The sequence below is a fragment of the Adiantum capillus-veneris genome, chromosome 12 (genome assembly GCF_014529385.1).
Source record: "Adiantum capillus-veneris isolate H3 chromosome 12, ASM1452938v2, whole genome shotgun sequence".
NCBI lineage: Eukaryota > Viridiplantae > Streptophyta > Polypodiopsida > Polypodiales > Pteridaceae > Adiantum > Adiantum capillus-veneris.
The window spans coordinates 135,751,275-135,768,055 of NC_140942.1; the positions used below are offsets into that span (position 1 = coordinate 135,751,275).

Consider the following 16,781-nt stretch of genomic DNA (forward strand, 5'->3'; position numbering starts at 1 on the left):
TCCAATTTTAGAAGTTCTGTGCTTGGAAGCTCTCATGTAAGTTATGTGGCTTTGGCATGTGATATTTCAACCTACAAAGTCTGCATCAAACTGGTGGTACGTCATAGAGGTAGCCCCTCGTAGTGCACAGACGTATAAGGGCTACCATGTGCCAATCACAGCGGCATCAATGGAGGAGATTGGAGAAGATGCTCAGTCAAAAGCCGCTGAGGTGGTGCCAGACGAGCATCAAGCTGCTACTCTCTATTGGGTGCATGCAGAGGATCTACAAAATGAAACGGAGGACATCTGCCTAAACTAAGAGCTCTATATAGATATAGGGAGTTGTGCTGAGCTATGGGAGGATGAGAGAGAGACCTCTTAAAGCCATGAACATTGTATTTGAACAAATTTTCTCCGTTATATAGTATATATTATATTCGCGTGACTATACTTGAGAAATTTAAATTGTTTTTATCATCATTGCGTCCACTCCAGGTACGTATACTCCAGGTATGTTCTCACAAGCAGGGACACTCCTCGGTGTGTCATGAAAGTTTGATATGACGACAAGCACTGCGCACTGAGTGGGATGGAGACTGAGGCCGCAATCGCGAAGGAGGTGATCCATCTCTGCTCATAGATGCTGCTCGTCCCTCCACTAGATCTAGTTGATCAGATGAAAGAGACGCTAAGAAGCACTACTACTGCTTCTTAGCATCTCTTTCACCCGATGAACTAGATCTAGTGGAGGGGCCACTACAACACAACATGGAGATATCGATGTGCGTATATCGATGAAATTAGAGGACATCGCTATACGCGTCGATATACGCGTGGAAAGGCTTTACTTCCCATGTGTATATCGATGCCTATAGCGACGCGTATATCGACACAAAAAAATTGGGGAAAAAAAGCGAAACCCACGAGCAGCAGGGGCCATTTTCGCCTGCGCTCTGCTCAAATCTTGGCCTCCACCTGCTCCGCAGGTATTATGCCCCCCCCCCCCCCCGAACCCCTCTCTCTCTCTCTCTCTACATCGTGTGTGTGTGTGTAGGAAAGAGAGAGAGAGAGAGAGAGCGCGGTGTGTGTGTGTGTGTAGGAAAGAGAGAAGAGAGAGAGAGAGAGAGAGAGAGAGAGAGAGAGAGAGCGGTGTGTGTAGGAAAGAGAGCAAGAGAGAGAGGTGTGTGTGTGTAGGAAAGAGAGAGAGAGAGAGAGAGAGAGAGAGAGAGAGAGAGAGAGAGCGGTGTGTGTAGGAAAGAGAGCAAGAGAGAGAGGTGTGTGTGTGTAGGAAAGAGAGAGAGAGAGAGAGAGAGAGAGAGAGAGAGAGAGAGAGAGAGAGAGAGAGCGGTGTGTGTGTGTGTAGGAAAGAGAGAGAGAGAGAGAGGTGTGTGTGTGTGTAGGAAATAGAGAGAGAGAGAGAGAGAGAGAGAGAGAGAGAGAGAGAGAAATGTGTGTGTGTGTGTAGGTAATCAAAGAGAGAGAGAGAGAGATAGAGAATTAATGTATGCTTAGGAAACTAAAATAAAAAAAAATAAAATAAAGAGAGAAATGAAATGAAATGTTATATTAACGTCTTCGAAAGGCGAAAGTGACCTATGAGACATGAGACAACAAAGTTACAATGTGATGGATCTGATTCAAAGTCAGAGTAAGAAGATGACAAAATAAAATATTATGGAATCTTAAACTGCTGGGTATGGACTAAACGGTTAAACCAGCTAGCTGGGATAGGTAGATCATAGGAGATCCAGCAGCTGTCGCTGGCGGATCTCATCAATCTCCTCCATGGTTAGTAGCCTGATCGGGCGTTATGCATGTCGAGCCAAAGTGACCTAGCTAGATCCTCTGATGCAGCCTCTGTCGATGTTGTGTAGTCCTCCGCAGTCGTGGACGTCTAGATCTCCCTAGCTCAGTCGCTCGTTCGATCAGTAGAGAGATAGGGAAGTAGAGAGCGAGAGAGAGAGAGAGGTAAGTAGAGAGAGAGAGAGAGAGATAGGAAATAGAGAGATAGAGAAAGAGAGTTATATATATATATATATATATATATATAGAGAGAGAGAGAGAGATAGAAATAGAGAGATAGAGAAAGAGAGTTATATATATATATATATATATATAGAGAGAGAGAGAGAGAGAGAGAGAGAGATAGGAAATAGAGAGATAGAGAAAGAGAGTTATGTATATATATATATAGAGAGAGAGAGAGAGAGAGAGAGAGAGAGAGAGAGAGAGAGAGAGAGAGAGAGAGAGAGAAGGTAGGGAAGTGAAGAGCGAGACAAAGAGAGAGATAGGAAAATAAGGAAATAGAGAGAGAAAGAGAGATAGCGAGAGCGAGATCGAGAGAGAGAGAGAGAAAGAGAGATAGCGAGAGTGAGATCGAGAGAGAAAGAGAGATCGAGATCGCTTTTTTGAGCAAGAACCATGCAAGGCTTCTGAATCTTTCTCAAGTTGCTCATCCATCTCCACATTATCTTCTGGCTTGGACATGGAGGCCCCGTCCGGTTTACAATCAGGTAGAAAACTTTCATTGGGCTGAGAACTTCCATGGCTTGTGCTTTCATCAAGTGCGGCATTGGAAAGCTTTCTCTAACAGGCTACCTCGGAATGGAGGCAGGTGGGTTCGTAGGCAGAGAAGAAACTATGGAACTAAAAGAGGCAAAGGGGTTTTGTCTGCTACATGCATTGCCATGTACACCTGGGAGTGCACGTATGTGTCTACCCATATAGGATTTGACCAATAAAGACGAGATTTTGACCCGGTGGTCCTGATCTCCGTACACCTCTGGACCGAGGTGTACGGAGATTGGGCAAGACTAGAGAATGCGAGGTAGTTTACATTGTGAGGAGTATATATATATATATATATATATATATTAAAACAACATTCATAATCATTGTAGATGGCAATGTCATCAACTAACATGGAGGAAAAGATTGCATGCTCGTGCACGCTCTGCAAGTATCAAATCCTGCGCAAGCGTAGGATATGTAATGAGCATGTGCACAAGTACGGAGAGTTTGCTAGAGAAACCGTACAGAATCTGCGATACGACTCCTACGGAACGGGCATTGATTTCCGCGACATAGCACCTACATCTGAGAGAGACAAAAGATTATGCGTGAAGGTCCGACCAATATAGAGCCACGGATGGAAGCAGAAAAGGGATTACAGACAGAAGACGATGGCATGGAGGAGATGCTGGATGCCTTCTTCCAGACAAGCGAGGAGAACGCGAACGAAGCAGTACCAGAAACCGTGCACCTATCTCCCGAAGACATGTTGAGGAAGTTGGCACGTCAACCAATCTATGAAGGCGCCAAAATATCTGTGCTTCGTACTTGTCTGGCGTTTTTGAATCTTCAGTCAGTGTACGGGGTGGTCAGATGCAAGCGTCACTGCTTTGTTTAGGTACGTAATTTACAAAAGAGATTTTCCGATTGCAACGGTGATGTGCTCGGAGAGCTTTTTAATTTAATGTGGCTTAAACAGGTTATTGCGGGAGCAACTTCTCCCGGCTGGCAATGAAATGCCCCCCTCTAGGCCAGACGCAAAGCAACTTCTGACCTCAGTTGGCTTGGACTACAACAAGATTCATGCATGTCCAAATGATTGCATTCTTTTTCGCAATGAATTCGTAGATTGTCTGTCGTGTCCTAAGTGCGGAGCAATGCACTACAAACAAGATGCAGTTGGCGAGACAGTGACAGCTAAAGTGTTGCGGCATTTCCCTATTATTCCTAGGATAAAAAGCATGTTTCATTGTGGTTCCATTGCAAAGTTGATGCGGTGGCATTCTACCAATAGATCCACTCACGCAACATTTAGGGTGCCCGCTGATTCAAAGGCTTGGAGGCACATTGAAGATACCTGGCCACATTTTAAGAGTGAACCACGCAATTTGCGTTTGGGCATGGCAATGGATGGAGTCAATCCATTTGGCTTGAGAATCTCGTCATGGAGCACTTGGCCTGTGTGCCTTATCAATTACAACCTCCCGCCGTGGCTTGCTATCAAGAAGGGTCATTTGATTTTAAGCTTGATTGTACCTGGTAAGTTCAAGGCAAAAAACATGGATGTTTATCTAGCTCCACTAGTTGACGAGCTCCAGGAGTTATGGCATGGGATCGACATAGCAGATGCGGTTGAACCAGTAGGACAACAGCATGCAAGGATCCATGGACTTCTTATGTGGACTATGCATGATTGGCCAGGATACAGAGAAGCTTCTGGTAATGGTTATTGATTTACAAAATTCTCGCTATTTGCAAGCCCTTTGCCTTGGCCTGATTCATGCTTTGATATATGTAGGACTAACAACTTCGGGATACAATGCATGTCGAATTTGCGGACAGTCTTTGGACGTGCGCTATTCTACCTCTCTTCGAAAGACAATTTATCAAGGCCACCACCGTTATCTTCCAGATGGCCATCACTTGCGCGAAGGCCAGCTTGGTCGCGTCGAATGTCGTCCTATGCATGTACAAGAGTGGCGTCGCCGATGGGAGAAACATGAGGGGCAACCTATTCCAGGAATGAAACGTTTGTCCATTCTCCTTACGTTGCCGTACTGGGGTGATCTACTAATTAACCATTTGCTGGATCCAATGCATATATTCAAGAATGTGGGAGAGCTCCTCTGGAAGACAATCATGGGAATGAAAGAAAATCGAGCTTCACGAGATGATTTGCAGTTGGTTGGAAAGATGCCAGAGCTGTGGCCTTTCACCAATGCAGCTGGTCAAACAAAACTTCCAAGAGCGCCATGGGTATTGCTAAAAAACGAAGAGGGACAAGTGAAAAGGGTGATTTCAGAGTTCAGGACACCAACAAGATATATGCGATGTCTCAAGACAGCATTCACCCGTGACGATCAACTGTCAGGGTTGAAATCGCACGACTGGCATAAGTTCTTACAAATCATTCTTCCAATTGCGATCAAGGGGTGTTTAACGGAGGAAGTGCGGACCTGCATATACAAGATTTCAGAGCTAGTGCGGTGGATCTCTTCCAAGGAGATACGGGAGGAATCTATTGCAGTCGCAAGGGCTAACTCCATTGAGGCAGTTTGCATGATTGAGAAGTATCTACCCACGAGCTGCCTAACTATCCAAATGCACTTGCTCGTCCATGTAGTAGATGAGGTTGCAGTGGCAGGTACATTCCACATCCATTGGATGTTCTTTCTAGAGCGGTTCATGAAAATACATAAGGGTTTTGTTCGCCAAAAAGCGCGTCCAGAGGGGAGCATGGCAGAAGGATGGCTGGTGCAAGAGTCTCTTGTATTGACAACCGAATTTCTATCCGTTTCTGACCCAGAAATGCCTCGACTGTGGAGCGATGAGGAGGATGCAAGACTGGTGGGAGAGGAGCCGCAAGGGCAAGGGGTGCCAAAGAAAATGAACTTGGCCATGCGAGAAAAGATCATGAAGTTCTGTATACTAAATTCAGCGCCGATGCAAAAATGGCTTGAAAGGTACGAAGAAGAGAAAGAGAGACGCAATCTAGAGCGATAGGATTTCAGGCGAAGTCGAACGACTAGAGGCTTACCCTTGCCAGACTATCTCGCTCCTCTACCTGAATTCCCTACAATGGCATGGTTGGACAAGACAGTGAGAGCAGCTTGACAGATCGGAGAACCCATATCTCTAGAAGAGGAAGAGCTGGCTATCGGATGTGACTGGAAGTATCATACATACATGGCACTGTGGTCGCATGGAAAGAATTTCAGAACACAACGAATTGACAGCAGAAGAAACACGTTTGACAGTGGGGTAATGGTTAGTTTCATGCAAAAGAGCAGGGCCAATGCTAGAGACACGAATGAGAGCACTAGCAACCTGGATTACCGTGGTTTGGTGTCAGATATCCTGAAAGTAAGCTTCAGGTGGTTTGAGATGTTTTTGTTGGATGTGAAGTGGTTCAAGGTGATTACTTCTGGTCGCAATGCAATGGTACGCAGAGATGGAAACAAGCTTGTGCAAATAGATTCTACAAAGACTTGGACAGATGTGAGCGACACATTTGCTCTCCCCGAACATTGCGAGCAAGTGGTCTTTGTACCGGACCCTCGAGAGTGACAATGGTGGTTTGTGGTTCAGGTTGCTCCAAGAAATAAACAAGTATTTGAAGGGAAAGATCTCCTGGAGGAAAGTCAGTCAGACGACGTCCATACTACTGTGACATTAGATAAGATGGACGAAGGTATGGCAGAGGAAGCTGACAAATATACGAGGGATGACGCAGACGAGCCAGAATTGACACTTGTAGATGAAGATGCAATGGATGAAGACAATCTGCCAGAACGAGTTGGGGCAGGGTTATGCTTGCAATTAGAGATAGACGATGATACGGTGCAAGATCTTATCGATGATGCCTCACTCGTCGAGGCCTAGGCTTGTAAGTGTTTGTGTGAAGACTTTGATGAGCGGCCACGTGGTTCAGACAGCAGCGTGAGGCCGCGCAGGTACGACAGATGACTAGGGGGACATCTCATCTTGGCAGCGGAGGCTTTGACACCTTTCGCTATGAGTTTGTGAGTTTCTAATCCAATCTTAGCTATGGCGTTGTTTAAAACGCGATGAATCATGTATTCTTATTACTTTGATTTTTGTATAAACACAGAATCTTGCGATGCATCAAGCTCCATCGAACGAGGAGGAGTCAGATGGATATCGCAGAGGTATCTATGAAGTACTGAATGATCTTGAAGCTTCAGGAGAGCCTGTAGACTGGGAGGCCTTACAGTCTCGCTGATCGCTTGAGGTGAGACGTTAATATGTGTGAGTTGATTTAATTAAGTCAGTATATGTGAAGTAATATCAATACTAATTTTGTGAGTTGTCCTATGTGCAGGTTGCGACGCCTAGTCATTAGTGGACCAGATTTCATCTATATGCTTTGTGAAACACAGACACGCTTCTGTGTCTCTTTTTTGTACAAACAGTTAGTTTTCAGACAGTTATTGTTTCCTTTATGGTTATGATTATTGTCATTGTCATTGTATAGACAGTTATTGTTTCTCTTTCTGGTTATGCTTATGGTTATTGTTAATTTTGTTTATGGTTATGGTTATCTGCATTATGGTTTTGATCAAAGTGGTTATAGCCGGTTATGGTTTTAAGTTATGGTTATGCTGTTAAGTTATGGTTATGGTTCGTTATGGTTATGCTTTTAAGTTATGGTTATGGTTCGTTATGGTTATGCTTTTAAGTTATGGTTATGGTTCGTTATGGTTATGCTTTTAAGTTATGGCTATGCTTTTCAGTTGGTACGGTTGTCTTTCATTGGCCTTAAATCTCATGTGAGATCCTACATGGATAGCATGTAGGAGGCGTATACATGATATGGTTTTTTTTGAAAAGTTTATGTAAAAACAAAGGGAACTCTGCCAAAATTTCTGCGCGCGGGAGCATGGTTGATATTTTGGTGCTGCTCGCTTTCTTGGACAGAGGGTAGGAAGTCTGGCTGTGGCTGTGTCCATCTTTTAACTAGGCACAGGCCATGCTACCTGCCCTCTGCCCAAGATTTTTCTTTTCTGCTATGGTCATTGCTATATGCGTCGCTATCCGCATCGCTAATAGCGACTGGTTTCACAGCGACGCGCATAGCGACGGGCAGCGTTGATATATGCGTCGATAACACCTGTTTTTGTTGTAGTGCCGGCGAGCAACATCTATGAGCAGAGATGAATCACCTCCTTCGTGATTGTAGCCTCAGTCTCCATTGCACTCGGAGCGTAGTGCTTTTACAAGATACGTAGACTGCACATGGGAGACAAATTCACAAGAACTTCACAGGAATCTCTCTACACAGGAATCCCTTTCCCTTTATGAGTCCCCTCTCTCTCTCTCTCTCTCTCTCTCTCTACTTGTCCATGTTTTCTTCTCCATTCAATATTAAGATTAAATGTTCGTGTATTTAATGCAGGTATGGATGATGATGAGTTTCTTTCTTCTTTGTCACCCCAGCAGAGGTAGTGATACGAGGACCGTCATCGCTCTAGAGCACCATCACATTGTTCTACTCCTTCAGTGTCTCCCTCTGTTTTGGAGCATTTAGCGCGCTCCGAAGCTTCGATGTCGATGAGACGATCTTCACACTCATGTAGGCACCAACGCTCTAGTGGTGGTGGGGACGGTTGTTGTGGGGATGCCACCGCTGATGCCTTGACCCCACCTCGTGTTCGACGAGGCTCTTTACCTTCCCCTTCTTTGCCCGCCCCCACACCAGTCACGTCATCGCCATCTACACCAGGTTTTGCACGGCTATTGGCCGTTCCTGGCTACACACCACTACCTACTCCTCTGGGAGTCACCCCAATCGACAGTCCTCGCTTCGGGACCCAGACTCCAGTGGAGACAGCTGATGTCCATACCCACATCGACACGCCGCTAGAGACCCTTACCGAGACACCCAGGTTCACGTGTCACAGGGGAGAGGGCTTGCCATACTCCGTTGACATCAGCGACGGCATCATCTTGGATGATGAAGGCAAGAAGGTAATCTCGCACATGAGTGGTCTTTGCTCTTAGGTGTTTAGACACTACATATTAAACACCTAGAGTGAAGTGCCAAGTGAATTAAAAGACAGAGTCATCAGCATGCTGCATGACGAGTTTCCCATGTCAACAGGGGATGAGCACTTCAATGAAGACCTGATGAAGGTTCAAATGCGCAAATACTGCAAGCACAAGCGTTCTGAAGTGCAAAAAGTAATAAAGCATGGGTGGAACAGACAAGATTGGCTGGCCAAAGAAGATTGGAATAATGCGAAGCGAGCAACACGAGAATCGTGACAAGTGGAAGCAACAAAAGGAGGCAGCCAAAGCGTGAGTAGAGGTAGGGAACTCGCACCACTCGGGGAGCGCCGGGTGGGCATCATTTGAGACCGATTTTGTAAGTGTTTTCGCATTACTCTTTAGGTTTGGTAGTTACGTCTATTTGTACTTTTAAATTCTAACATAATGGATTCTTTGTATGTTTTGAACAGTGGTCGATGATAGGACGTGACCTCACACCGTATGAGTGCGAGTACGCAGGCAAAAAGGGCTTAAACGCCCTAATGGACATTCTCAGTTCTCACGGCGGCATGGTTAGTATTAGGGTTTACTCTTTTCTATTTGTTGTATTGTTTTGTAAATTATATGTTTATACTTATAGAAAGCTGTCTTATTGTTTTTTTTGCAGCGTGCGGTGGATACATCGCTTGGACGCGATGAGACATCTGATTAGACGACGTCAGTCTAGCCGTAGCTAGATAGCATTAGTTTCCTTTTGTCATAGCATGTATAATGAGATGACGTGTATACGTCTTTTTGTAACTATTGGAAAACCATGTATAGTTTCTCAATAATGAAAATGGTGTTGTAACTATTACATTTGCAAAGCTTAACAATCAAGTGATTTTGCCTATGATGTGTACAATTGTCATTGATTTACTTTCATCAATTTACTTTTGTTAGTTTTGTATCTTTATTCTGCAAACAATACTATGGATGATGGAGTTAATGGTTATATTGTCTTGTGGGTGACTACTTTGGGTCTATACCTTGCACTTTCTTTCAAAGGTCAATCTGGGCTTATCGATCTTGGATTCATTTAGGTTTACTCTATTATTGAAACATTCAATATGGTTGATGGGTGTATGCCTTGCCACCCAAAAATGTTTACTCTCGGGCGTCACTATAAAAGGCTCTACAACGTCACTATGAGGGACGCTATAGGTAACATGTAACCATCGCTATTTGCGTCTCTATATAGCAACGAGTATAGCGACGGTTATAGTGACGCTCATATCGACGTTCCCATAGCGACACTGTTAGCAACGGTCTTAGCGACGCCGAGGAGTATAAAAACCCAATGTATTTTTGTCGCTAAAAACGTCACAAGTGCACACAACCTCTTGTAGTGAAGTAGCCTACAATGGCCACTTCTAATTGTGCGGCTGAGTATAAGGTAGTTTTCAAAGCTGTTGTTGAGCACATTTTGCTCAGATGCCATTTGATTGACTGGGACATTGGACATCATTCTATCACCATGATCTTCATTAACAGTGAGTACTTTGAGACAATTGAGAGGAACCCAATGTTCCATGCTGGTAGAAGGCACATCAAGATGCATTATCATTATGTTAGAGAGAGGCTCTCTACATGAGAGGTCAACATGACTTATGTGCTTATGCAGGACAACCTTTTTTATCTTTTCATGCCATTCAAGTTTCGAAGCTTTTTGATAAACTTTGGGCTTGCTCACCTTTGTGGAGAGATCACATAAGGTATGGTACTTTCATATACATGAGTGCTAGCGCATGTTCACCGCATTAGTCCTAGGAGAATTTGTTACCATATCATGGTACCAATGTGTGAGAATACAATTAGAAGTACTGTGACACTTTTGCCCCTCGTTAGGAGGTCTTTCTGCCATTGCTTGTACAAATTCCCATCATTCTAGGACAAGCCTTATCTTTGTATTAGCACATTTAGTAGTACTACAACCCATGGTGTGTGCTCTTGAGATTCTCCCTCATCTTCTCTATTTTTGCATATATTCCTACATTTGTATTTCCGATATTTCTCTCTTTCACTCCCAACCAAGATTATTATTATGATGCAAGTCCTTTTATTGTACACTTTTGCTCCTAGGGGGTAAGTCATCTTTAGCCAATAATCTTTATCGAATAACTTGTGATAAATGGTGATTACTTCGTATCTCATATTGCTAGTCTCACCAGGAACCCATAAATTTTGTATTTTTTGAGGGTCTAAGAAGTAACATTTTGTGTGGGTTTATTACAACTTAACGAGACTCTTGAATGTTTCCTTTTTTGAAATGAGCACATTTAGCATGAAAAGTATAGGAAAGCACTTCGTTTAGGACCAGCTTGAAAGAGTTATTCAAGAATAGTGTGCCTTAGATTATTATTGTGTTGTTAATTATACCTCTTTATTTTCCTAGCATTTCACATCTTTCAGTTACAATTTTATAGTTTTTTGGACTTTCTATATTAGGCATCTTTTAGCCATGTGAAGTTCTTGGGTTTGGACCCGGGGCGATTACTTTTTAGAATGTGTATGCTATCACGTGAGTTAACCGGAGAGGATTATTAAAAGATCAAAATGTATCAAAATGTATACCTACAAAGGGGGGTGGGGGTTTTTTAAATAGGCACGTAGTGTAAATATAGTATGTATATTGAGGTATTATTAATAACCTCTTGAACGCACGTGATATAGGAAGCTTTTGATAAGTGACCGCCCCGGGGGTTTGGACAAAGGGAAATTCCAACATTGAGCGCCAAATGACATGCTCTATTAATAATTGTGTAAGCGAACGTGGACGGCAAATTGCCTTCATCATAGCAAAGACTCTCTCTAGTTACAAGCTTGGTCAGCAATTGAATATGATGAACTTTCCATTCTACCAAAGGTAATTTTTTTTTCGCTATACTGTTATAGAGAGGGCCCATGTAAGGAGTCCGCTTGCCATCAATCAAGGAAGTGGGGGGTGATCTAATTGGATATTTGAAGCTCTATCTTGTTCATTTATTGGTGCTCACTTGTACAAATCCCTATGCTAGTAATAGGAACCATTATACTATTAGTCCCCTTACTCTATATGTAGAGGCCTCTACCCATTTTGGTGGTAAGCTTGTTGATAGGTGGTAATGTGTAGATTCCTTATAAGAACATGGTGGTAAGGGGGTTGGTGTAACTATAAGGAGTTAAGTTAACAATTACCTGAAGGGAGTGATCATGACAATCGAGGAGGCCAGGTATGGCATCGTGAATGCCACTTTTTTTGATCGATTCGCTGTGATAGTAAGGTCTGCCACCACTGCATCCACTTTCTACATGCAATATGCCATGAATCATTGGTTGAGAAAAGTGTGTCTCACGTTTCAAGTCCAAGAAAAGAGAAAAGGCAAAGATGGCTTAAAAATGTCAAACTATACAAGGTTTTTCAATAACCTTAATATTTTCTCTAGGGAAAACTTTAAAAGGAAGCACGTGTAGAGTGTTAGGATATGGTCACACATCCATCAATTATGAGAAATATGCTATTGATGTAGTTGTGCCAAAATCGACGTAGTTACAAAATGAGACAAATAACCGATGCAAGTGTGGCCATGTAAGAGGCACAATTATCTCAAAAAGTAACCAATAACTATGCATCACGTGACCAATCTGTGAGTATGTAATATGTATGGTATCTATGCAAACATTTGTTTGAACATATGAAAAAAAGTTGGGCTACATAATTGTTTTTTCAAAAATTATGATTGCAGTATATACATATACACACTACATAAAAAGGAAAACTTCTGTTCAAAGTGTGTTCAAATTTCCAATGGCAAACTTGATGTCACAAGCAAAAACGGAAGACTGCTGTAAGAGCTGTGAAGGGGGTTGGGTGTGTGTGTTGTGATTTCAAAGTTGTAGGTAATTCTCAAGGGGAAATAAAAACATGTATGTAGTACGCTTGTTTGAAGTAACACTAAAGTTGTGTTTGAGTTGCCGTTGTGTGCCACTGTTGCTGGATAGCCCTAAAATTAGAAGGCCGCAACACCCTTAAGACCAAGGGGTTTTAGAGCCCCATGATCCATCCCATCGGGTGGCTACAACATTTGCAGCGTCTACGACGCCCCTCACCCCCACAGAGAATATAAGCCTTTTTTGCAAGTAGCGATGATATTTCCTGATTGACTTACTGCAGCCGATGGTATTAGAATGCCTCACCTTATTGACAAGCATGTCGATCATGTAGTCGTAATTGGGTTCCGCATCGCCCGATCCATGAAGCACAAACTTGTACTGAGGAGGACGTTCCATGTGGCGCAGGGCTTGGAGGAAGACTTGCACGGAGAAGCCATCCAGCAAGCAAGAGTCAGGCCGAAATTTCACAAATTGCTTGAAAGAGAGCCTCCAGGGCACCACCACCAGCAACGTACTGGAGTTGTTGCGGGTCTCGCCGCTCATCAAGCTGGCATTGGTGAGCAAGCTGGGGCATTTGGCAGAAACATCGAAGGCCTTAATTCTGCTTGCACAGCTCAAAGAGCAGAATATGCAAAGAAGCAGAGAAATCCTAGTAAGCAGAGAGAGTGATGAGCAGAAACTGCTGTTAGCAGCCATTGATGAGCCAAAGTGTAACTTTGCTCGTAAGGGCACCTTGTAATACACACATACATTCTCGCCGGTGGGATTCAAAGGTCAGTCTGCACTGATTAAGAGAAAGAACCACTTGACTCGTACTCTTCACTAATTCAACAGACAGAGAGAGAGAGAGAGAGAGAGAGAGAGAGAGAGAGAGAGAGAGAGCACCACTTGACTCGTAGCAGACACGCCATAGTGTCCTTGTTCAGGCCCCGGCAATGTATGTCCTTCTTGAGGGGCCTGTCCGCATATTGGCATTTTTACCCTAATTCTTGACCACTTGAAATTTGCATGCAGAACAATTGGCCAACCCGTAAAAGTCACTGTAATAGGATTTTCCCCTTGCTCTTTGCTCTTTGAAGATGTCATGACTCGTAACGAGCATTGCAAGAATTTGTAATTTGTTGTTACCGAGCTGCATTGTGAGTTTTGCGCAAAAAAAAAAAAGATTTTTTGCTTGCTTTTAAAATCCGTAGTAGTCTTGCTCAGTTGGCCTTGTTATAGAATATACTTTTTAATGTGTTTTTTGGTGTAAACTATAAAATAGAAGTCATACTAATTGATATCTAAAAAAGGGAACATGATTGGTAAATTGTTGGATTAGTAAAAGATAAACCAAAATTCACACGAATAATTTTGTGAAACATATTGGTCAAATCAGACTCTCATTTATTTTTACACCATGCATGCAATCTGTCCATGAAGACAAAGACCCAAAGTTACCATTAATGTCTTTACTTCAACTCACTTTTGAGGAGCTATAGGGTAAGCGGGCCATATTAAGACCCTTTATCGAGCTGTTGGGTGCGATCTGTGTATGTTGCATCGTTTCGAGCATGGACATGCGCAATCAATAGCGCTACGACAGTCCTGTGCACAACAAAAATCTTGATGAAAATGCAGCTTGACACTCGTTGATCAGCACCATGTTCTGGTTTCGCGTGTAACAAAACTGGGAGCCAGTTGCCAACCATGGGCAAGGGTATTTAAAGACTAAACAACCAACAGGGCTCGAACTGTGAATCGGGCGGCCGATACTTGATCCCAGCTACGCTAACCATCCAGCCTCCCACTTCATCGTGTCCTACAACTGGTGCTTATAAGTGTTAAATTGGGGTCAGGCAGGTCCCATACCTGGGCCCTATCCCGTAATTGGCCCGCTTACCCTAAAACAAAAAACAAAACATAAGTTAAACATTTCGTACAATTTTGTTTTCAAAAACTATCAATAAAGTAGATAATGCACGGTCTACGTGAGTGCCATACAAAAGTATAGTGGAGAGTCCACACAATTTCTTTCCAATACTTATAAGAAATTAAAGTTGTGGCTTGCTCTGTAGTTTATTTCCTATCACACGATTGGGTCTCCCCAATCTTGAAAAAAATGAAAATCCTTTCAAAACATCTTAAGTGCATAAGTGAAGGGTGAATTTAAGAAATGAAAAGACTTATGAAAATGGAAAGTCAAAAAACTTTTTGTGCCCGTAAGAGATCATGGAGCTGTATATATTGACACATATGTTTTTCTTTGCTTATTTTTTCTGTAACGTTTTAGAGTGTGTCCTTGCATTATATAGGTAGCAAATATATATTATTTGAAGTCATTAGGAGAAAAACACTATAAAAATTTGAAAATGTTTATTATGGCTTTTAACCCCGCAATTTGTAGAGAGAGAGAGAGAGTCCAAAATGGGATGGCCAAAGAAGAGAGAGGGGGACGAGCGGAGTATTTTTATAGTTTAATTATTACCACAGACATCGCGTATATTATCGTCGTTATTATCGATTGTAGGTTTGGCACTTAATCATACGTTTAATTTTTTTTACCAAAAATGATATTAAAACATGAAACGACGGCTATTTGGATAAATTAGGTTGCGCAAAGCATATGACCGCTCTATCACAAATATTGGACCACAAAGAAAACACAGATTGTGTACAGAATAGAGGAAGTTTGCACTCTTCCCCCGAATATTATACTTGCATTTCACGCGAGCGACTACATCCATGCATTTGTCGCATATTCTGAAAAGCTTTACATAGTGGTGACGACGAGATCTCTTGCTCTGAAGAGATGTTGAGCAAGGAACACAATAAAGGAGCTCTTCTTCAAAGCAGTTTTCAATAGCGAAAGCACTCTCGCACTGCGCACAACACAAAACATTACTTGCACCCATAACTCTTTAGAACAACAACGAAAGAAAATGTGTGAAGGTTGGATATTAGGAAGGGAGAGAGGTTATAACTGCTGTTATTACCTCTAACAAATTTGAGTAGTTTATTTTATTTTTGTAAAAAATTAATTACAAAGCATGCATTCGTTAATTTTTATGGAAAATTGTATCAAAAAATGATAGACATGTTATCATTAAAATAACACCCACTTGATTAACATGAATTATCATGTTTGACAAAATTAGAGAGAGAGAGAGAGAGAGAGAGAGAGAGAGAGAGAGAAAGAGAAGTGAATGGACAACACGACAACAACTTTTTATAGAATAAAATATACAAAATGTTTATAAATCATCTTCTAAAAGATCTCTAGAAGTAGATTGATCTAAATCTAAATCCATGGCTCCAAAATCAATAAAGAGAGAAATTGAATTGTCGTTTATGGATGTTGTGGCTTCATCATCTTCCAGCTCGTCATCTTTTATCTCATCATTATCATCATGGCAATCATCGTCGCTAAGATTGGTGGCGCTGATACATGAATCATCGATATCTCATTTTCCTATCTCCCCTGTTGGAATTAGGGTTGCAAGAAAACACACACAGCTTGGAGAAGACGAAGGAAGCTCAAGGCACACAACTGAGAGTTATTACTTAGTGTGCGATGGAAAGATAGCTAGCCCTAGAGTGATGGGCGTTTATACAATGCACGGGGAAAAAAACCTCCTAAAGAGGGAACAAAATGCCCCGGTGGTCCTAGTGTGTTCACACACATCACTACCACATGTATATGGTAACAAATCCCCCCTGGAGTGATGCGATGACTGAGAGCTGGCACAAGAGTAAAGGGAAGTGCCATGCCCTGAGGACATGATCATCCCACAAAGGGGAGTAAGCCCAAAGCTTTGCGGAAAGCTTCGAACTTCTCATGAGACAATGCCTTTGTGAAAAGATCTGCAAGGTTGTCCTGCGTTGGCACATAAGCCAAGATGATCTCTCTTGCTGAGAGCCTCTCCCTGACATAGTGGTAATGCACCTCAATGTGCTTTGGCCAGCATGAAAAACTAGGTTCCTCGCAACTGCCAATGCGCTCTGACTGTCAGTGTAGATAGTGTTGGCAGTGTCATGTCAAACACCCAACTCAACTGTAGCTGTGAAGACTGCCCTGTACTTAGTCTCACAAATCAAAGTGGCCACAGTAGGTTGCTTCTTTCTTAACCATGATATACACGAACTGCCAAGCATGAAACAAAAACCACTTGTGGACACTCGCGTGTCAAAACAACCAACCCAATATAAGTCCGAAAAAGCATGTAAGTCTGGCGGCAATGATCCCCCCTTGGGATAAAACAAGCCAAGATCGATGTAAAGTGCCACTAAGGTAGCGAAAAATCCTCTTGACAGACTGCAATGCTTAGACCCTGGGCTATGCATAAATCTGCTGATCTGTGAGACTGCAAACTGAATATCCGACCTCG

General features: G+C 42.7%; 1 protein-coding gene across 1 annotated transcript; it reads right to left on the reverse strand.

Annotated features, from left to right (window-relative positions):
• Positions 1-12,549: 12,549 nt before the first annotated feature.
• On the reverse strand, positions 12,550-13,127 carry LOC147446554 (uncharacterized). The gene has a single exon (XM_086524719.1). It carries the CDS (start codon positions 13,108-13,110, stop codon positions 12,550-12,552), a length of 561 nt encoding a protein of 186 aa, XP_086380845.1. The 5' UTR covers positions 13,111-13,127.
• Between the last annotated feature and the right edge of the window lie 3,654 nt (positions 13,128-16,781).